This window comes from Saccopteryx bilineata, chromosome 7 (genome assembly GCF_036850765.1).
Source record: "Saccopteryx bilineata isolate mSacBil1 chromosome 7, mSacBil1_pri_phased_curated, whole genome shotgun sequence".
In the NCBI taxonomy this organism is placed as follows: Eukaryota; Metazoa; Chordata; class Mammalia; order Chiroptera; family Emballonuridae; genus Saccopteryx; species Saccopteryx bilineata.
Window position 1 is genome coordinate 79,446,859 of NC_089496.1, and position 22,397 is coordinate 79,469,255.

A 22,397-nucleotide genomic window follows, 5' to 3' on the forward strand; every position below is an offset into this window, starting at 1 on the left:
CCTCTTAAAATACTTGACTGGAATTTTTTATAATTCAGGAAATAAGGAGATATGCAGTTCATTCATGTTATACTATATACCAACACTTGATTTTGTTTGCAAAAGCATCTACCTCAGAACCATTTGGAAATTTTCTTAACTACTTACTCAAGTGTAATAGAACAACTGGATGTCAGTGTCTGTATATCAATACTTCTTTTTATGGTCCAGCAGTACTCCATTGTATGGACATACCACCTTTTGTTTATCCATTCAGCAATTGATAGACATTTGGATTGTTACCTGCTTTTGGCTATTACAAATAATATATGCAGATGAACTTAAAAGTTTTTGTGTGGATGTATACTTTCTTTTTACAGAGACAGGGAGTCAGAAAGAGGGATAGATAGGGACAGACAGACAGGAACGGAGAGATGAGAAGCATCAATCATCAGTTTTCATTGTGATACCTTAGTTGTTCATTGATTGCTTTCTTATATGTGCCGTGACCATGGGGCTACAGCACCGAGTAACCCCTTGCTCAAGCCAGTGGCCTTGGGTCCAAGCTGGTGAGCTTTGCTCAAACCAGATGAGCCCACGCTCAAGCTGGTAACCTTGGGGTCTCGAACCTGGGCCCTCTGCATCCCAGACCAATACTCTATCCACTGTGCCACCGCCTAGTCAGGCTATACTTTCATTTCTTTTGAGCAATTAAATATTCAGGAATGGAATTACTGGGTCATATAATATTTAACTGTTTAGGAAACTGCCAAACCGTTTCCAAAATAACAGTGCCTCATTACATTTCCACTGGCAAAGTTATGAGCATAAATTATATAGCCTCTGAAGAAAACTTTGGCTATATCTGGTAAAGTTGAAGATTACCATCCCAGTGACCCAGCGAATCCATCCTAGGTATATACCCTAGAGAATGAACAAAGTACAGACACATACAATATTAATTAATCCTTTATATAAGATTCCATCTTTTTATAAGGTTCAAAGATAGGCAAAGAAAAGTACATGGGATGTGTACTTAGATGATAAAGGTATAAAGAAAAATAAGAAAGAAATGGCCATGAAAGTCAGTAAAGTGATTACCTCTCAGGGCAAAGAGAGTGATAGCACTGTGAAGGAATATGTGGGATCTTCTAGGATGTCAGGACTATTTTCCTTGATCAACTAATGGTTATAAAGGTGTTTTTTAATAATTCTTTTAAACTGTTCATTTATATGTATATTCTACATGGATATTTCATAATAAAAATGTTAAAATAATCAGCTTCACAAAAAAGAAAAATACTAGGCTGCTGTCGCAAAGGACCCAAGTGTCATATCCAGAATTGTTTTCATCCTCTGATTATTCACATCCTTTGACTCTTGGGCCTGCATTTTTTATCTGTAAATCAAATTGGCTACATTTAGTCCTCTTGGCCCTTTTTAGCTTTGGAATCATTGAGTGATGGGAAACTATCATGTGTTCTTTGAGTAAAGAAGTAGATGATAAAAGCAATGTTTTAGGAAAAGTAGCCTAACAATGGCTGAAATCTGTGTCTTGTGAAAATTAGTTTAATCGCTGTTTGATTGTGGTACCCCTAAGTCAGAGCCCAGATTCACTCTGAAGTGATAAAGGGTGTAAACTACTTTAAAAAAAAAATAATACTTGATAACATTAGCAAAGAGAAGAGATTTGACTTTAGAGATAGAGAAAAGTAAAGTTCTCTTTGATGTGAAAATTACAAAAATATGATGCCTATTTTGCTTCCAGCCACAACAGAAAAACAGGGACCAGATTTATCCTCCTACCTGAACCAGAAAACCAGACAAAATGAATGAAAAGATGGTTTTCAGATGTTGAGCAACAGGCAGTCAAGAATAATGATTCATGAGAGAAGGGAAAGAAATTAACTGCCCTAGTTTAAAGCCTGGAGTGAGTTTCCAGGCCATCAGATAGGGAAGTGAATCCTAAACAGCCTAGTAGTCTAGCCAAGTTGAAGAGTCAGGGTTCAGAGCGCAGAGAGGACAAGATGGTGAGAATTTGCAAGGCCCAAGTACCCCTACAGGAAGCAGCTGCACAGAGAGGAAGCTCCAGAGGTCCCCACGAGGGCTGAGCATTCATCTGGGTATACGTATGAGAATATAGGTTTGAGGCTAGGGGAAAAATGTCATAGAAGAGTATGTGGAACAATTTCTATAACTTGCACAGGGCCAGGAATAGTTTGTGCATCCACCACGCTGAGGGAAAAGACTTCTACCATATAGAGCATCAAGCATGGTCCTTAGAAGTGTATTGCCTGAGTAGTGGGGCCAAATTAACCCTTGATTAAAGTCTGATTTAGACCCATCTAAACAAAATTTAAAAGCAAGCTTTAAAAGATCAAATTGATTTCAAATACTTTAATTACATTCCAGAAAAAAATCCAAAAATATTTAAGCCAGAAACATCCAGCACCCAACATTATAAAACTTAAGATGTTTAATATCCACAAAAAAATTACCAGGTATGTAAATACCCAATAACCACAAGAAAAGTCAGTAGACTCTGAAATGACCCCCATAATAGAATTAGTTGACAAAAGGACATTAAAATACACTCCATATGTTCAAAAAGACAGCTTGAATGTAGTGAGCAAAATGGAAGACGTGAGAACAACCTAAATTAAACTTCTTGAGATGAAAAATATAATTACAAATAGTCATGTGCCACATAAGAACATTTTTGGTCAACAAGAGACCACATATTTGATGGTGGTGTCATAAGATTATAATGAGCCGAATTTCCTGTAAGAAAGTAAAGGCTATGTGATTTATGAGGATTTTTTCCTCCTCTGATGGGAGCAGTACCTGTGGGCTTGGTAATAGATTCCTTCTCACTCACAGCACCTCAATTTGGAGTGCACAGATTATATCGCAATCAGCCAGCCACTTGTTTCAGCACAAAGGAGCGCATTTTCCCAGCGCTCTCTATACAGAGGCAGGCACATCAACCCTCCCAGATCTGCCGTAATGATCTTCAGAGTATATTGCTGTAAATTCTTTGTTCTTAGGACCTTGTACCAGAGCACAGATCCTCAGGAGCGGCCTTAACAAATATTAAGTGCCACCGCCATTTAATAAAAGCTTTTGGGGTTAGGGTGGAGCCATTCTGTCCCTGTACTTCGGAAGTATTTTCAGGTTGTAATGATTTAAAGCATACATCTGACATTGTTCAGTGTCAGAGAGTGCTCATTATCCTAGGTAGGATTCATGAACCCAAAAACAAATTTCCAAAGACAAAATACTGACTTCTCAGTTCTACATCCTCTCTGCATGTTAAACATCCTCTTTTATAATGAATACCAGAAAGTTCCTTAATCTGACCACTGCACCAACGTGCAGTAGCCAAAACCACATTGCCATTGGAATTCCCTACATGCCTTTACCTCTCCATCTTAATTTCTCATTCCCACTGATCCTTTCACTCCCTCTTGATAGTCACTATTACAATGACCTAAGCTTTACCCAGCTGGTTTCTCCTTGATGTTTCCCATCAATCCAGTCCAAATTTCTTCATGGAGCAGCATTGACAGCTTTGGTGTTTTATATCTGACCCTGTTGGGAGGAAGCAGGGGGAGGAGGGCTTGTGGGACCATGTTCATAAAGTCTGTGTCAGTGTATAGTAATGTCCTAAGCCTTCTAATTCACTAATCACTCATTCACTGACTCACCCAGAGCAACTTCCAATCTGGCAAACTCTGTTCGTGGTAAGTCCCCTGTATAGGTGTACTATTTTTCTTTTACACCTTATTTTTCCTGTTCCCTTTCTGTGTTTAGATACACAAATACCATTGTGTTACAGTAAAATATCATTGCCCACAATAACTAGGAGCAATGGGCTATACCATATAGCCTACCTGTGTAGTACGCTATACCAAGCTAGGTTTGTGTAAGGGCACTTGTTCGCACAGTGACAAATTGCCTAAGGATGTATTTCTCAGAATGTATCCCTACTGTTAAGTGATGCACTGTAAAAACACTGCATAAGAAAAGATTTGTGAGTTTGCAGAACTAGCAATAGAAATACGAATGTCATGCAGGTTCATTTTTGTTCCACTTTATCTTGATTTCCTCTGTTACATCTTCATAGGAAGAATCGTGTACTTCTGTGAAATGTATACTATCAAGGATCCAGGGGATATCAACTGGTGATTCTGACAGAATCCAGTTTCCTGCACTATTAGTAATTCTTGCTGATTTTATTGAAAAAATCCCTGGCACTGAACAATATTTATGACTCTTGGGCTTAGGCTTTCATTGTTAGGAAAAGGATCTCATTTTATGGCCTTATATCTAGTTGTCATTTATTAAAAATTCTACGAGGATAAATATGTTAAGATTTTGTTGCGACTTAGTACAGTGCTATGCAGAAAGGCCTCATTTTGATTATGGTGTTAGATGTGCTAAAATGTTAGTTTCTATCTTACTAAAGGTAATTCTGAAACCTTTTGAAAATATAACATGCAGCTATTTTTCAGTCTCATTGTACATGCCTCACTACCAATACTGTTTCTGGTGTTACATGGAATATATATTTTGAATTGAAATTGTTTCCAGAGTTTTATATTTCTTCACTTTAGAGACAGCATAGGGCAGTAGTTCTAAAACTTTTTGGCCTGAGGATCTCTTATGTCACCATTTTTAATAAAAATTAACATTTTATTTTTTAAAATTTGATTTGAGAAGTAAAGACAGGAAGGGAGAGAAAGAGGGAGGACATAGATGAGACGCATCAACTCATAGCTGTGGCACTTTGGTTGTTCATTGATTGCTTCTCATATGTGCCTTGACCAGGGGACTCAAGCTGAGCCAGTGACCTTGGGATCATGTCGATGATCCCACACTCAAGCCAGTGACCCCAAGCTATTGACCTTAGGGCTTTGAACCAGGGACCTCAGCGTCAAATGTCCTGGGTTGATGCTCTATTCTTTGTGCCACCTGGCTTAAAAAAACATGTTAGTTTAAAAAATAACATTGTTTGACATTTTTGCAAATCTCTTATTCCTGAGCTAGTGGAGGTAGCTGAATTCTTGTATTTTCTTGGGCATTTAGTGTCTGTTGCAACATGTTTTTTGAGTTGACAAGGTATATGAAGGAAGTTTTAGCCTCATAGAGATAGGTAGTTAGAAAAATGAGCAGTATTTTGACAGCCTTTTCAAACAATTGTGAATGTTTTTATAATCTGACAGCATATCATAACTCAAAAAGAGAAAGTTTATTAAACTTATTTGCAATGTAGAATCAAAAAATTCTATCACGGAATGTGTAATTTCTCTTAATTTAAAGTTAATTGGTTAATCTTACAGTTTTGAATAGATCTTTTACCCATGCATGTTTTATAACATTATGCACTGGTCATTTGGAAAGTATTGGTTCACTGAATTATGTAAAACTTTTAAAGATTGATATATTTTTACCATATTGTAGCAAAAAAATCAAATTAATATCACCGACAGAAAATTCTTTTTAACTATTGGGAAGCTGTCAAGTTGATAGTGCTTAGTTTGTCCTGAAAACTTGAATTTTGTCATTGGCAACAAGTTATGCCAGTTGTTTTCCTTGAAATGACAAATTTATTTTTGAAAAAATGTCAGCCAGATAGGCAGGTCAAATAACTATGGTTTTATCAGTCCAGTCAAGTAAAATGTTCTATAAAAAACAGCAAGGTCAAGTTCACAATTTAAGCAGTGAGCATAGAGAGTTGAAAAAGATGTGCATTCATGTTGAAGTTTAACAAAATTATTTTTACTACAGTGAAACCAGCTTTTTAAAAAATTCTGGTGCATGGCTGTGAGAAATACAGTGATTACTGGTATATTTGGTGCCGATGCCTCTATTCTTTCTGATGCATAAAGAGTTTTGCCCATTATTACTTTTACAGTACTGGTGCAAATGTCAACACAGTGCATAAAGCAAGCAATATCTCTTATCATGAAATAGTTTTGACTTCAACGACCCTTTGAAAAGGTCTTAAGGACCCTGAGGGGTCTGTAGCCCACATTTTGAAAACCAGTATCCTGGGACATCATAACATGAAAATTGAGAAGTTCCAGTAACAGCATTTTACTTAAACTATACAACTTTATTTGCCTTTTTATCAAATAATGCACGATGTGGGAAAATTAAGTTGTAAATGTGTTCTTTAAAATAGCTCAAATGTGTTTGTTTAGTAGTCTCATTGTAGCATTTTAATACCTGTCAAATTCTTTAAACTCTGACCTCTAATCTTTAAAATTACACTTTTTGAATTACTTTTTTCTCTGCATTTATATTTTGATCTGATTAAAATTATTTCATTGATGAAAACAATTATGAGTAAATAGTTTTAATATACTTTAAAAAATAATTTTAGGCAGGCATTCCAGACCCTCCAAATATGTCAGAAGAATTAATCCAGCTGAAAGCCAAGGAGCGACACTTTTTGGAGCAGTTGTTAGACGGGAAGAAGTTAGAAAATTACAAGATTCCAGTACCAATCAATGCTGAACTCAGAAAATATCAGCAGGTAAAGTTTTATACTTACTTTGTAAATATGAATAGTGATTATTTTTTTCAAATGTACCTTAAAGAATTTTTAAAACTCATTTAGTAAAATCTTGTGGTTAGTGTCTTATGCCTATAAAAATACATTTGGACCTGGACCCCATGTCCTAGACTCCAAAATAGTCATGGAGATGTAAAGTTCAGCATAGATCTGTGTACATTTATAATTTTTCTCTTTCAACATTTCAGGATGGTGTAAATTGGTTAGCATTTCTTAATAAGTATAAACTTCATGGAATTCTGTGTGATGACATGGGTTTAGGAAAAACTTTACAGTCCATCTGCATTCTAGCAGGAGATCACTGTCACAGGTAATTTAAAATGTTATTTTAAAAAAAGCCTTTCAGATGCTGAGAAATGTAAATAAACTGGTTAATTTATTGTGTTTTGCTGTTGTAAAGGGCCCAGGAATATGCAAGATCAAAATTGGCAGAATGTATGCCACTTCCTTCCTTGGTGGTTTGTCCGCCAACACTCACAGGTCACTGGGTGGATGAAGTAGGTAAATTTTGCTCCAGAGAATATCTCAATCCACTGCATTATACTGGACCCCCTACTGAAAGAATAAGGTAAGAACTGCATAACCAAAAAATGTTAAATCTTTTGCTTTAAGAAGTTCAGAAGAGCCTGACCTGGGGTGGCGCAGTGTATAAATCATTGACTTGAAACGCTGAGGTTGCCAGTTCGAAACCCTGGGCTTGCCTGGTCAAGGCACATACAAGAAGCAACTACTATGAGTAGATGCATCCTGTTTCTCCCCCACTCTAAAAATCAGTAAATAATAAATTTTTTTTAAAAGTTCGGAAGAATAAAATTTATCAAAGGTGAATTTAGTTAGCTAATTTTGGTTTCAGACACAGAAACTTATTTTAAAAGGTGAGTGTACATTTTAAAGATTATCATTCTCTTCAAAATTCAGGGACTTTACCCAAAACACTAGTTCAAAAGAATATATGCACCCCTGTGTTCATTGTTATTTATAATAGCCAAGATACAGAAGCAACCCAAATTCCCATCAGTAGACAGTAGATAAAAAAAGTTTTATATTTATATAATGAAATGTTAGTCATAAAGTAAGACTGAAAACTTAACATTTGTGACAGCATGGATGGACCTAGAGGTTATTATGCTAAGTGAAATAAGTCAGAGCAAGATAGATACCGTATGATTTCCTTTGTATGTGGAATTTAAAGAACAAAATAACGAACAAACAAAATGGACTCATAGACACAGAACAAACTGTTGGTTGCCAGATGGGGGAGAGGATTTAAGGAATTGGGTGAAAAGGTAAGAGGATCGAGAAGTACAAATTGGTAATGAACAAAATAGTCATGGAGCTGTAAAGTTCAGCATAGAGAATATAATTAATAATATTTGTAGTAGCTATGTATGATACCAGGTAGGTACAGAAATACTGAGGGGAACACTTCATAAAGAATATGATTGTCTAATCACCATCCAGTACACCTGAAACTAGTACAAAATATTAAATATAAACTAAGTGAAAGATAAAATTTTTTGTTTATTTTTAATTCAAGGCCTTAAACCATTAGCAATCAATTGGGCTTTCTAAGTACAGTATTAGAGCTAGGAAACTAGCAAGAACCAAAGCCATTCTCTGTGCCCTTCTCGGGAGCCTATGATCATAGCCATCTCCTAAGTGTCATAACTACCCATTTTCCCTAAGTGTTTCTTCCTTCTTCCTTCTCCCCTCTCTCTGTAAGGACTGCCTCAGCTGTCCTGATATTGTAACATTAAAATTCTGTTAGCTTTACCCTGTTTACTGATACATCTCTTATGTTCCCAAATACAGATTTTGAAGAGGGGAATCTCACTGATATCATTTCACCTTTTAAAGCTTGGCTAGTCATAGGTTGCTGATTAGTCCATAGATTTGCTGCCTTTCTGTATTAATAATAGCTACAATATATTGAGCACTTTCTGGCCAGGCATTGTTCTAAGCAGTTTTACATTTGTATAAAAATAGGTATTGTCTATTTTCACAATTGCTTTAAGGAACATTTTTGTTCCTAATTTGTAGTTGAGGAGTCTAGGACATGGGGCCCAGGTCCAAAGTCATTCAGCTAATTAAATGAGCAGGGTGAGATTTTAACACAGGCAGCTCAATAGCTTGCACTCTTAAAAAATTTACTATAGTGTCTGTTAGAATTCATTCATTTGCAAGTGATAGAAACTCAACTCAGACTAGCTTAAACAAACAAATTCACTAAATTGAGAATTTCAGGGGTTCTTATTTCAGGCACATCTAGATTACTCTCATTTGCTCTTTCTCCTCTGGGTCTGTGTTGGATTTCAGTCTAAAGTTGGTGGTTAAGATGATCATGGGCAATTCTAGCCTGGAAAATACAGTAAACAGAGATCTTTCCCCAGTCATGAATATATCGATACTGGAGATGACTGACTGGCCTTGTTTGGGTCCTGCTCACAAACCAGCCTTCTTGTGGTCAGGAAATAAACTATTGTAAATAGCTCAATCTAATTTAGATGCTTCATATCTTTGGTGAATATGGGGACTTACAGTGATTGATAGCTCCCCCTCAGTCCACCAACACAACTTGGAGTAGTGAAGAAATAGTGTGTCCAAAGAAGAGGTGTTGACACGTGAAGTTACAATGTCCGCCACATTTTAAGTCAGGTATCCATCTCTTTTCTAAGCAGACTAAGGAGCAATAAAGCCAGTTTATAAGAAGAGTGGTCTTCAGGTAGCTGGGTCATAAATTTAAACAGAAGAGAATGTTAGTCTTAGTAGGCAGATTGCAAGCATCTTATATGATAGTAGCTGTAGTTTTCACTTTGAAATTATATTACTAATTTTGCAGATTTCTCGTTTCCTAATCTTACTTTTTTTTTAAATGCAGGCTACAGCATCAGGTAAAAAGGCATAATCTGATAGTGGCTTCATATGATGTTGTGAGGAATGACATAGATTTCTTTAGGTAAGAATTAAAAAAAATTAAACAGTATCAAACTTGGAGAAACTTAGCATTTTCCTAACTCAAAGACTCTACCTATAGTTCCTGACAGTGAAAGATGCTAAATTTTTTTGTTTATTTTCCCTTAGAAATATTAAATTTAACTACTGTATTCTTGATGAAGGCCATGTCATCAAAAATGGAAAAACGAAATTGTCAAAAGCAGTAAAACAACTGACTGCTAATTACAGGATTATTCTTTCTGGAACACCAATCCAGGTAATTATCAACTTTTTTTTTTTTTTTTTTTTTTAATATTTGCCAGTGAAAAGAAGGCTTGGTATTATTGGTAGTGAGTTAAGTAAGAGGTTTTTTTGTTTTTTGTTTTTCAGTTTATAAGAATGATAATTTTCAGTAATTATCTTTCTTGCTTTTATAATGGTTCATTTGGTATGTAGCAGTATCTGAGCAAACTAGGTTTTTTGGAGTTTTTTGTTTTTTGTTTTTATGTGAGGGAGAGAGCTAGGGGAACAGACTCCCACATGTGCCCCGACTGGGATCTACCGGCAAGCCCCATCTAGGAGTGAGGCTTGAATCAACTGAGCCACTGGGTACGAGAAGGGGAGAGAGAGAGAAAGGGGATGGGGAGGGAGAGAAACAGATGGTCACTTCTCATGTGTGCTTGACTAGAAATTGAATCTGGGATGTCAGTATACCGGGCTGACACATTGTCCACTGAGCCAACCGGCCAGGGCATTCCCCCCCCCCCCCCCCCCCCCCCCCAAACTAAGTTTTTTTTGTTTTTTTTTGTTTGTTTTTTTCATTTTTCTGAAGCTGGAAACAGGGAGACAGTCAGACAGACTCCCGCATGCGCCCAACCGGGATCCACCCGGCACGCCCACCAGGGGCGATGCTCTGCCCACCAGGGGGCGATGCTCTGCCCATCCTGGGCGTCGCCATGTTGCGACCAGAGCCACTCTAGCGCCTGAGGCAGAGGCCACAGAGCCATCCCCAGCACCCGGGCCATCTTTGCTCCAATGGAGCCTTGGCTGCAGGAGGGGAAGAGAGAGACAGAGAGGAAAGCGCGGCGGAGGGGTGGAGAAGCAAATGGGCGCTTCTCCTGTGTGCCCTGGCCGGGAATCGAACCCGGGTCCTCCGCACGCTAGGCCGACGCTCTACCGCTGAGCCAACCGGCCAGGGCCCAAACTAAGTTTTTAAAAGTCATATTTAAAATATAATGCACCACCGGTGGTGCACTAGGTAGAGCTTCATCTAGGACACTGAGGTCCCAGGTTCTAAATCTTGAGGTCACCAACCTGAGTGCAGGTTCACCAGTTTGAGCATGGGGTCACTGGCTTGAGCCCAGGGTTGCTGACTTGAGCCCCCTGGTCAAGGTTCAGATGAGAAGCAATCAGTGAACAAGCAGAAGTGATACAACTACAAATTGATGCTTCTCATCTCTCTCCCTTAGGCTTTGTAAATAGAAGTCTTATGTCCAAAGTCTGAGAGACATTAACCAGACTATTTCTAACTGGCCATTCTCCTTTTGTAGTACAGTCCCCAGGTTACGAACAAGATGGGTTCTGTAGGTTTGAAAATGTTTAAGTATTTGTTTGCACAGAAAAGTAAAAACAAATAAAATACTGTTAAACTTACTATGTAAGTTGCCTTTATAGGTAAATGTACCTGTTCCAGCTTGCATACAAATTCAACTTAAGAACAAACCTACAGAACCTATCTTGTTCGTAACTCAGGGACTGCCTGTATTACATACACTACAATTTGATTTATACTGAAAAACTAGTGCTGACTCCGAGGTGAGTCATACAGTAAGAAGTGTGAATACATGAGGTCAGGAAGCAGTTGAAGGGAGGAGATTGTATAAGTTTATTTTGGAAACAAGAAGAAGATGATTGAGCATGTAGATGTCTTCAGATGAGAGAAATTGTGTTATCTTCCAGAGGAAGTGGTTGCAAGTGGTTTCATCTAGCTTGGATAGCCCACTCTGATGGGAAGATACCCTCATCACTCTTCAGTTAGTGGGAGGATCAACTCCAAGTGGCGTCTGAGAGTCCCTGTCACTGAAATAATTGATGATTTTTTATTTATGTACTACTTTTCTTTAAAATTATTTTTGGTGATGGGCTATTATAAGTGTTATGGTTATGTTCACTAAGTGAATGCTGTGGATTTTAATAACTATAAGAGATAATTACAAGCATTTAAAAATTTAATTACAAGTAAGAAAAGGTACCTTTAAAAGGGGAAAAAAAGACTTGGTTTGAATTATCAAGATTTGTTTTAATTTATACTCACATGGAAACTTCTCAGTATTTTTAAATAGGTTATTGCTTTCACAATAAAAGAAGTTTATTTATTTATTTATTTTTTTGCTTAAAGGCAATCTCTTTTTCCTTCATACCCACCAGAATAGTTTAGTTCTGAAGCTGTAAGGTGCGTTTCTGCACCAAAGAGCCATGGTAGCCCAGAGTTGGGAGTCAGGCTTAAGTTGGATTTGAAGGCAGTCCAGTACAGTGAGCCAGAGCCTGAGCAGTGTGAAGAGGGTGTCTGGAAGGTTTAAAGCAGGGGTCCCCAAACTTTTTACACAGGGGGCCAGTTCACTGTCCCTCAGACCGTTGGAGGCCGACTATAAAAAAAAACTATGAACAAATCCCTATGCACACTGCACATATCTTATTTTAAAGTAAAAAAACAAAACGGGAACAAATACAATATTTAAAATAAAGAACAAGTAAATTTAAATCAACAAACTGACCAGTATTTCAATGGGAACTATGGACCTGCTTTTGGCTAATGAGATGGTCAATGTCCGGTTCCATATTTGTCACTGCTAGCCGTAACAAGTGATATGACCCGCTTCCGGAGCCATGACACCGCGCTTTGCGGCACCGCCACACACAGTACTCCAGGAGCACAGGATCGGCACTGACCACCAATGAAAGAGGTGCCCCTTCTGGAAATGCGCCGGGGGCCGGATAAATGGCCTCGGGGGGCCGCATGCAGCCCGCGGGCGGTAGTTTGGGGACCCCTGGTTTAAAGGGTGGAATGGCTCCTTAGGATACACACATATTGGGAAAGCATCCAAAATTAAAATGGGCTGATTTTTTTTTTCCATTAAACTTTAGCAGTTCCGTATGACCCATAAATACCGGGCAGACTGACCTATGACCAAACTTTTTTGTTTTTCCCTTGTTGAAGAAATAGTGATGTTTACCATATTCCTTAAATCTTGCTGTTAATTTGAATGTCAAAGTTAAAACAATCAGAAATGTATTCATCCTTCTGCTCCTCTATTTACTACTCTATGCCACCAATAGGATTTTTTTTTTTTACAAGGAGAGAGAAGAACAGATAGGGACAGACAGACAGGAACGGAGATGAGAAGCATCAATCATCAGTTTTTCGTTATGACACCTTAGTTGTTCATTGACTGCTTTCTCATATGTGCCTTGACCGTGGGCCTTCAGCAGACCGAGTAACCCCTTGCTGAAGCCAGCGACCTTGGGTCCAAGCTGGTGGGCTTTGCTCAAACCGGATGAGCCCACACTCAAGCTGACGACCTCGGGGTCTTGAACCTGGGTTCTCCACATCTATCCACTGCGATGCTCTATCCACTGCGCCACCAATAGGATTTAAATACTACAGACCAAAGCTTATTTGGTGGAGAAGACTTGAAAATTTCCCCCCAAATAAGAATATTTTCTCAAAGGATGCTGACCTGAATTTTACACATTAAAATATGTAGTTATACTACCTGAGCTATGGTGGCACAGCTGGTAGAGCGTCGACCTGGAATGCTGAGGTCTCCAGTTCAGAACCCTCGGCTGCCTGGTCAAGGCACATATGGGAGTTGATGCTTCCTGCTCCTCCCCCCTTCTCTCTCTCCTCTCTAAAATGAATACATTAAAATATATATAGGGAGAATTATACCATACACCTAAAAATGTTATAATTTCTCATCTTTATCATCATAACGGGCTTTTGTTCATATGTTATTTTTTAAGTGCAAGTAAATAATCCCAGTACAGAAGATAATTTGTATTCCTTTCTTATATTCAGAACAACGTCTTGGAGCTGTGGTCATTATTTGATTTCCTCATGCCAGGATTTTTGGGGACTGAACGCCAGTTTGCTGCTCGATATGGTAAACCTATATTAGCAAGTAGGGATGCTCGAAGCTCCAGTCGAGAACAAGAAGCAGGTATGAAAGAGAGACATAATTATATTCTCTGTACAAGTGAATATCATTTATTCCTAACTTTTTTGAGCCATATTCTCTTATTAACAGGTGTCCTTGCAATGGAGGCACTGCACCGCCAAGTCCTGCCTTTTCTTTTGAGAAGAATGAAAGAAGATGTTTTGCAGGATCTTCCACCCAAAATTATTCAAGACTATTACTGTACTCTAAGTCCTCTCCAGGTTAGGAATCTGGTGATTGTGGTTGTTGGTGGTATGTTTTATTAGAAGAATGCTTTAAATAAGCCACAAAAGTATTGAGTAAAGGGGAATAGCCTTTGGCTTTATCACTCTAATTTAGTGTCTTCCCTAGACTTGAAGAATATTCTGTTTCAAACAGATGTAGATAAGACCTAAGTGAATCTGTTTGTTTATGTGGATACATTTGGATATGTGCATTTCAAATGTAGCATTATAACACAATATTCAGTATTATAATTGCTTTCTTACGTATATAGTTAGTTGAAAAAGTTGCAAGATTAAACTGAGGAAATGTTTATAAGGGCCAAAAATATGCCTATAGCATCTTATTCTTACGACAGCATTATATTGTCCTTATATGAATAAGGAAGCTAAAGCTCAGAAAGTTAAGCAACTTGCTCAAGGTTATATAGCCAATATACATGGATGGGCAAAAGTAGGTTTGCAGTTCTATGGAAAAAGACATGCTACCTGATCAGGCGGTCGTGCAGTGGATAGGGCATCGGACTGGGCACAGAGGACCCAGGTTTGAAACTCCAAAGTTGACAGCTTGAGCACGAGCTCATCTGGTTTGAGCAAGGCTCACCAGCTTGAGCCCAGGGTCACTGGCTTGAGCAAGGGGTCACTAGGTCCGCTGTACCCCCTGGTCAAGGCACATATGAGAAAGCAATCAATGAACAACTAAGGTGTCGCAACAAAGAATTGATGCTTCTCATCTCTTTCCCTTCCTGCCTATATGTCCCTCTCTGTCTCTGTCACAAAAAAAGAAAAGTACATGCAAGTTATGATTATTACAATAGCTTTATTAACTCAAAAGAATGTCATAATATGACCCTGGCTGGTTGACTCAGCAGTAGAGCATTGGCCTGGTGTGTGGAAGTCCTGGGTTTGATTCCTGGTCAAGGCACACAGGAGAAGCGACCACCTGCTTCTCCACCCCTCCCCTCCTCCCTCCATCCCTCTCTCCTCCCTTCCCACAGCCAAGGCTTGATTGGTTGGCGCTGGGTGCTAAGGATGGCTCCATGGCCTTGCCCCAGTTGTTAAAATAGCTTGGTTGCTGAGCAATGACCCCACATAGGCAAAGCATCACTTGGTAGGGGCTTGCCAGGTAGATCCTGGTAAGGGCGCATGTGAGAGTCTGTCCATCTGCCTCTTGCTTAATTTAAAAAAAAGCCTGACCAGGCGCAGTGGATAGAGTGTCGGACTGGGATGCTAAGGACCCAGATTCGAGACCCCGAGGTCACCAGCTTGAGCGCGGGCTCATCTGGTTTGAGCAAAACGCTCACCAGCTTGGACCCAGGGTCGCTGTCCCAAGCAAGGGGTTACTCGGTCTACTGAAGGCCCGCGGTCAAGGCACATATGAGAGAGCAATCAATGAACAACTAAGGGGTCGCAATGTGCAACGAAAAACTAATGATTGATGCTTCTCATCTCTCCGTTCCTGTCTGTCTGTCCCTGCCTATCCCTCTCTCTGACTCTCTCTCTGTCTCTGTAAAAAAATAAAAAAATTAAAAGAAAAAAAAAGAATGTCATAATACAACTGTAAACCTACTTTTCCTGCTTTTGCTCATGCTTGTTTATCTGGGCTAAGTTTCAAACCTTGGGAAGTGGGGACCTCATTCCTTTTAAAGTATTATTGCATTGCCTGTAATTTTTTTTTTTTTTTTTTTTTTTTTACAGAGAGAGAGAGGGATAGACAGGGACAGACAGACAGGAACGGAGAGATGAGAAGCATTAATCATTAGTTTTTCATTGCGCGTTGCGACACCTTAGTTGTTTATTGATTGCTCTCTCATAAGTGCCTTGATCGTGGGGCTACAGCAGACCGAGTAACCCCTTGCTTGAGCCAGCGACCCTGGGTCCAAGCTGGTGAGCTTTGCTCAAACCAGATGAGCCCGTGCTCAAGCCAGTGACCTCAGGGTCTCCTCGTACCTGGGTCCTCCACATCCCAGTCCGACGCTCTATCCACTACGCCACTGCCTGGTCAGGCGCACTGCCTGTAAATTTTTGAAATAAATTTTGGCTTCTGCATAATTCTGATTTTGTACATAGAGACCATTATCAAAGGAATTTATTGTATGCCTTTCCTTGTGTAGTATTTTGTAAGGGGAAACTATCCCTTACAGAGTTTTGTTCAGGTCACTACTCATCAGTCCATTTCAACAGTATGAGGTGATCAAATGAATATAAGAAAGATATATAGACACACCCTACAAACTTACCTTCTTTCCCCTCCAGTGTATTGACAGTGAAGCTGTATTTATCTGTACATCTTGAATTTAGCTGCTCACAGTTCTTTGACCAATATATTATCTCTCTGGGCCTCCATTTCTTATTTGTAAAAAAGTATTAATATTTCTAGAAAGGAATATTGTATGAGCAATGTGATGAAGGCTTTTTAAAGTACAATAAAGAAAAGGTGCCATGTGGAAAAAAGGCCATGGTGATACACTAGTGATGAAGTTAAAACATCAACATGAAATACATTTAAGTAGTCTGGAGGGAGGGAAGTGACATTTGCCCTTATTTAACTTCCATAGGTTTTCATACTCTGACTTCTGGTACTTAGCACTCTAGCTTTTCTTCCCTTTTGCATTGTGTTAGCATGTACAAGCAGAGCCCAGGCCCCAAGGTAGTACTTTACACTTGATAGGAGTTCCCTTTGGGCAGCAATATCATTTAAAAGGTAGTCTTGGAGTGAACCTATGGAGTCTTGATAGTGTAACTTCACTTACGGGAGATTTTCGCATTGAGTTGCAGGAGTTCAGGTTCTCTGTTAGTGGCGTTATATTTCTCTTCTGAACAAAGTGCGAAAAACTATTTGACTAGTTTTTAATATTTCAGCAGCGAAACTTAATGTGTTATATTTGTTTTCTAAAAGTAATTTTAAAAGAATTGACCAAGATGCAATGGATTAGCTGTAATTAGTAGTGAAGTATAGGTATCATAATTTATTTTTATTAAATTACTGCTCTTATTGACCATTGCTGGATATTTTTTTAACAATTGAAAATAAATATACTTCTTTTCTGGGGAAATTTTACAGGTTCAACTCTATGAGGATTTTGCTAAGTCTCGCGCCAAGTGTGATATCGATGAAACAGTTTCTTCAGCTGCACTTTCTGAAGAAACTGAAAAACCAAAACTTAAAGCTACAGGCCATGTATTCCAGGTATAACTTACAGTCTACTCTTTGAATGTCACTTAAAATTCTTCAGTGCAGCAGATTTTATAATGAACACTGAAATATAGGTTTAAGTTTTTTTTAATTAATTAATTAATTTATTTTTAGTGAGTGGAGGGGAGGCAGACAGACAGATTCCTGCATGTGCCCTGACCAGGATCCACCTGGCAAGCCTACTAGGGGGTGATGCTCTGCCCATCTGGGGCCTTTGCTCCTTTGCAGAGGTAGCCTTTTTTTTTAAGTGCCTGACATGGAGGCCATGGAGCCATCCTTAATGCCCAAGGCCATCTTGCTCAAGCCAATCGAGCCATAGCTGTGGGAGAGGGAGAGAGAGAGAGATAGAGAGAGGAAGGAAGAAAAGGGGGAAGGATGAAGAAGTAGGTAGTTGCTTCTCCTGTGTGCCCTTACCAGGAATCGAACCTGGGATATCCACATGCTGAGTCAGTGCTAAGTTTTTTCAGTACTGTGTATATTCCTAAAAATAGGTAAAAGTACCAATTTATTTTCATATTCATAGTTAATTAGTGATTAATAATATAAAAATGCAATGTATGTTTATATGAAAAGGGTTTTGGAATAGAAAGTGTTTTGCTTTCCATTCAAAAAATGTTGGAATACTTCACACAAGGCAGTAATTTTTCTAAGCTCAGGGATCAATCAATTATAGCAGTGGACAAAACAGACTCCCTTTCTTCCAGATATGAAAAATAAGTAAAATACATATTATGTAAGAAAATAAAGCAGAGTATGAGATTATAAAGTATAGGAGTCAGGATAGGTTGTGATTTTTTAATTGAGGGATCAGGGATGGCCAAACTGAGAAAGTGACATTTTTAGCAGACCTAAAGGATTGAGGCATGGCAGAAACGTAGGAGAAGCAGTTCTGGACAGAGGATATAAAAATGACAGAGGTCCGAGGCATGCTGCCTCTTATACTCGAGTGTGTGTAGCCAGTGATGAAAAAAGACACAGAAAGTGTCTACTTTTTTCCTTTTTGAAATATTCCACTATTTATGGAAAACCTTCCAAATCTCCTTGCCACCAGTAAATTATATACTGTAGCATTTTTAAAGATAGAAGAGGAAAAAGATGGTTGTAAAGACTTAATACCTCTCCCAGAGTCTTTTAAGCCTCGTCAGTGGAGTTGACTAATACAGATCTGTGTGCCAAGGGAGAGATGCAAATCATAATCCGAATAAAAAGCAAGAGAGAAAGCGTGTGGCTGAATCAGAAAAGAAAGAAGAGATCCTGTAGAGCAATGGTTTTCAACCTTGCCACACTTGGGGACCAGTGAAAATCAAAGAATTATTTCAAGGACTGCTAAAGCAGAAATCACTGAGCATAAGCGAATTTGACTAAGATCATTGGGTCTATAATCTTCATACATCAGGGTGGTTAACTCTTTCGTGACTGGCACAAAGTTTCTGGCAGATCGGTCTGCAGACTGGAGGTTGAAAAACACTGCAGAGTTCTGATTCTCAAACACAACTACTTGAAATAAACATCTAGCTTCCCACCCTCTGTCACAGACCTGAACCACAACAGTATATAGAGGGAAAGATTTGCAGATTTATTAGGTCCTCAAGAAAGTCTTATACCCACTGATGTTTGAGTAACCCTTCTCTAGGGAAGTCATGCCTGGTCCAGAAGTATCTGTAAGCTTTATCAGGCACTTTGAGTGGAAAAGATTTAGCTCTAGGAGCTAATGAATAAAACTCTCTGTATGAGAAGCTCATTGTCTAGTGAGTGATACAGACAATAAACAGTACAATCTATACAATATATACAAAGTTATAAATGCTGTCAAACTGCTCCAGCCAGTTAGCTCAGTCTGTGAGCTATACCAGTGAATGCACAACTAAGTGGAATCACAAATGCTTCTCTCTCCTTCCCCTTCCTTTCTCTCTCTAAAATGAAGAATAATTTTTAAAATAAATACAAACTGCACACGAAACACAGATGAAGCCATCACAGATGAGATACTTGAACTGGTTCTTGAAAGAATGAGTATCCGTAGTCAGAAGAGGCAGAAAGGCATTCTAGACAGAGAATAGAGGAGGAAAAGATACTGAGATACAACAAGGACTTGTGGCATGTGAAGTGGACTCATACATACTTTTTTCCTCTTTAAAGGCATTACAGTACTTACGTAAACTGTGCAACCATCCAGCATTAGTCTTAACACCTCAACATCCAGAGTTCAAGAGTACTACTGAAAAATTGGCAGCTCAGAACTCTTCTCTTCATGATATTCAACATGCCCCTAAACTCTCAGCTTTGAAACAAGTAAGTCTTTTAAGTGTTAGATATGTGTTGAACATTCCTGCTCTATAAACTAGGTAAATTTGTATTTCTAATAGGTTACTGATATACATTTACCACTTTATTTCTTGATTTGATTTGTTAAATTTTTGATACAGCTTTTTAAAAATTTGTGGTAAAATATATATATATAGCATAATATATGCCATTTTAATCATTTTTAAGTGTATAATTCTGTGGCATTATTTGCATTCACTGTTGTATAACTGTCACCACTATTTATTTATGAAATTTTTCTATTACCCAAACAGAAACTCTGAACTCATTGAGCAATAACTTCCTGTTCTTCTTTTCCCCCAACACTGGGTAACCTCTAATGTACTTTCTGTCTGTATGATTTGCGTGTTCTAAATATTTCATTAAGTAGACTCATAATGTTTGTCCTTTTGTGACAGGCTTATTTCATTTATTTTCATGGTTCATTCATGTTATGTATTTGTACTTCATTTTTATGGCTGAATAATATTCCTCATTACTGTTATCATGTATATACCACATTTTCTTTATCCAGTCATGTGTTGATGTGATACTTGAGTTGTTTCAACCTTTGGCTATTGTGAATAATGCTGCAGTGAACACTGGCTTATAAGTATTTGTTTGTGTTTCCTCTTCAGTTCTTTTGGATATAGACCTAGGAGTGGAATTGCTGGCTGGATCGCACAGCAATTCTATGTTTAACTTTTTCAGAAGCTGCCAAACTGTTTTTCCATTGTGGCTGCACCATTTACATTCCCACTAACAGTGTGCCACGGATACAATTTCTCCACATCCTCCTCAACAGTTATTTTTTTTATTATAGTCATCCCAGTAGCATGAATTGGCATCTCATTGTTGATTTGTTATGACCAATGATGTTGAACATCTTTTCATGTGTTTGTTGGATTTTTCTATATCTTTGGAGAAATACCTGTTTTGGATAATTTTTAATTGGACTTTTATTCTTTTGGTTGAGTTTTAGGACAGATATGATTTGCCAATACTCTCATTCTGTATATTGTCTTTCACTTTCTCGACAATGTCCTCCATGGTTTCTGATGAGAAATCAGGTGGTAATCTTACTGAGGATCCCTTTTACATGATGAGTCACTTTGCTTTTGCTGCTTATAAGATTCTCTTTGTCTTTCAACGGTTTGATTACAATATGTGTCAGCATGGATCTATTTTCAAATAAAAATTGAATTTAATCTATAATTATACTGTAGTCTTTAAATCATTCTTAGTTTATGTTTTTGTACATTACTTTTTTACCTACAGTTATACTTAAACTAATCTCTTACTTGAGAGTATCTCTTATTACTGTGAAATGTCTGGAATTAAGAACTTTAGTAACTCTGCACTTTAGGCCCAGATTATTTCTGGCTATACCGATGGAGGGCTTTTCTAGAACCCTTCTTTCCCATTTGCCCTCTTCTTTTCAGCTATTGAGAGTAAAGGTTCTGTCTTGGGAGATAATTAGCCTGCTTTATTTTATTTAAAATATGTCGGTTCTCTGAGGTAAAGGAGAAATCTTATTTGCCTTTTAAAAATCTGGCAGAAGAAGAATGTTTGTTTATTAGCAGGTAATTGTGCCAGAAGTATTGCTGGAGCTAGAATTTAAAAATTCATTAGAGTAGAATAATGAACTGAAACTCTAGGTGACATTTAATGGTGATGCAGAGTCAATTGTAAAAGAAAACATAGGTAAATATAGATTCTGTCAGACTTGGCAAACATTTTATATAGGGTAAAGTTGAGTTTGATTTGATGGCAAGTTCACTGCAAACCTGTATGAATTAGTTGCCAGTATATAAAGCTATTATGATCTTGGTAGAATTAAAGCATTGAATTAATGCCCAAAATGAGGGCATCACAGTTTTACTGTATTTTATGTCAGTCAGACCAAATTTTGAGTATCATTTATAATTTGGGTCACTATAGGTATATAACTATAATAACCTAGAAACCATTTATACAAGGTATTGCTTGAAAAACTATTGGTTGCCTACTTCTATTGAACACCTGTATAACAAATTTCATTCTTTTTTCAGTTGCTATTGGACTGTGGTTTGGGAAATGGCAGCACTTCAGAGAGTGGCACAGAGTCTGTTGTGGCCCAGCACAGGATCCTGATCTTCTGTCAGCTTAAAAGCATGCTTGACATAGTAGAACATGATCTTCTCAAACCTCACTTACCCTCTGTCACTTATTTGAGATTAGATGGAAGCATACCTCCTGGTCAGAGGCATTCCATTGTTTCACGGTAAGTGGCCTCTAAAACTCTTATAAATCGAGGCTGTACTCACTGTACTGTTACATACATAAAGGTTTCCCTCATGAAATATTTTCTTTAAAAATATAGAATGATAGAAATATAATTGAATAGACTGTTTAGTTTTTAAAAAGTGTCACTATATTAGGCCTGACCTGTGGTGGCGCAGTGGGATAAAGCGTCGACCTGGAACACTGAGGTTGCCGGTTCGAAACCCTGGGCTTGCCTGGTCAAGGCACATATGGGAGTTGATGCTTCCTGCTCCTCCCCCTTCTCTCTCTCTCCCCTCTCTCTAAAAATCAATTAAAAAAATCAATAAAAAAAAAAAAAAAAAAAAAAAAGTGTCACTATATTAGGATAGCACTTTGAAGGGTATGAAAGAAATTTAAGGCATCAAAAAAAAAATAGAGGTAACTGTAGTACATTCCACCTCACCTTTCTGTGGGGAGTTGTGGTGGGAGGAAGCAAACAAGTGGTTTGGCTGAGGTCAGAACAAACTGAAAGCTGGCCCAGCTAGGAAGCAGAATCAGTAAGTACATTGTTTATTACATGTGGCCTGCACCCTCTGTTTAGAAAGTCACAGATTTCTAGACACAGATTCCTAGGTTCTATATCAGACTAGCTAACTTCAAGAGTGAGTATTTTTAACAAGCACCCTCAAGAGATTGTTAGACATAATGTAGTTGGAGACTCA

General features: G+C 38.2%; 1 protein-coding gene across 2 annotated transcripts in view; it reads left to right on the forward strand.

The window, feature by feature from the left end:
- BTAF1 (B-TFIID TATA-box binding protein associated factor 1) overlaps positions 1-22,397 on the forward strand; it is a 113,480-nt gene that overhangs the window by 85,589 nt on the left and 5,494 nt on the right. For both annotated transcript variants that reach the window (XM_066238421.1, XM_066238422.1), the window contains 10 exons: positions 6,368-6,520; positions 6,748-6,869; positions 6,960-7,127; positions 9,438-9,515; positions 9,641-9,770; positions 13,572-13,713; positions 13,801-13,931; positions 16,996-17,121; positions 19,267-19,419; positions 21,483-21,694. In XM_066238421.1, the coding sequence (XP_066094518.1) occupies positions 6,368-6,520; positions 6,748-6,869; positions 6,960-7,127; positions 9,438-9,515; positions 9,641-9,770; positions 13,572-13,713; positions 13,801-13,931; positions 16,996-17,121; positions 19,267-19,419; positions 21,483-21,694 (1,415 nt within the window). The remainder of the gene's footprint in view (positions 1-6,367; positions 6,521-6,747; positions 6,870-6,959; positions 7,128-9,437; positions 9,516-9,640; positions 9,771-13,571; positions 13,714-13,800; positions 13,932-16,995; positions 17,122-19,266; positions 19,420-21,482; positions 21,695-22,397) is intronic.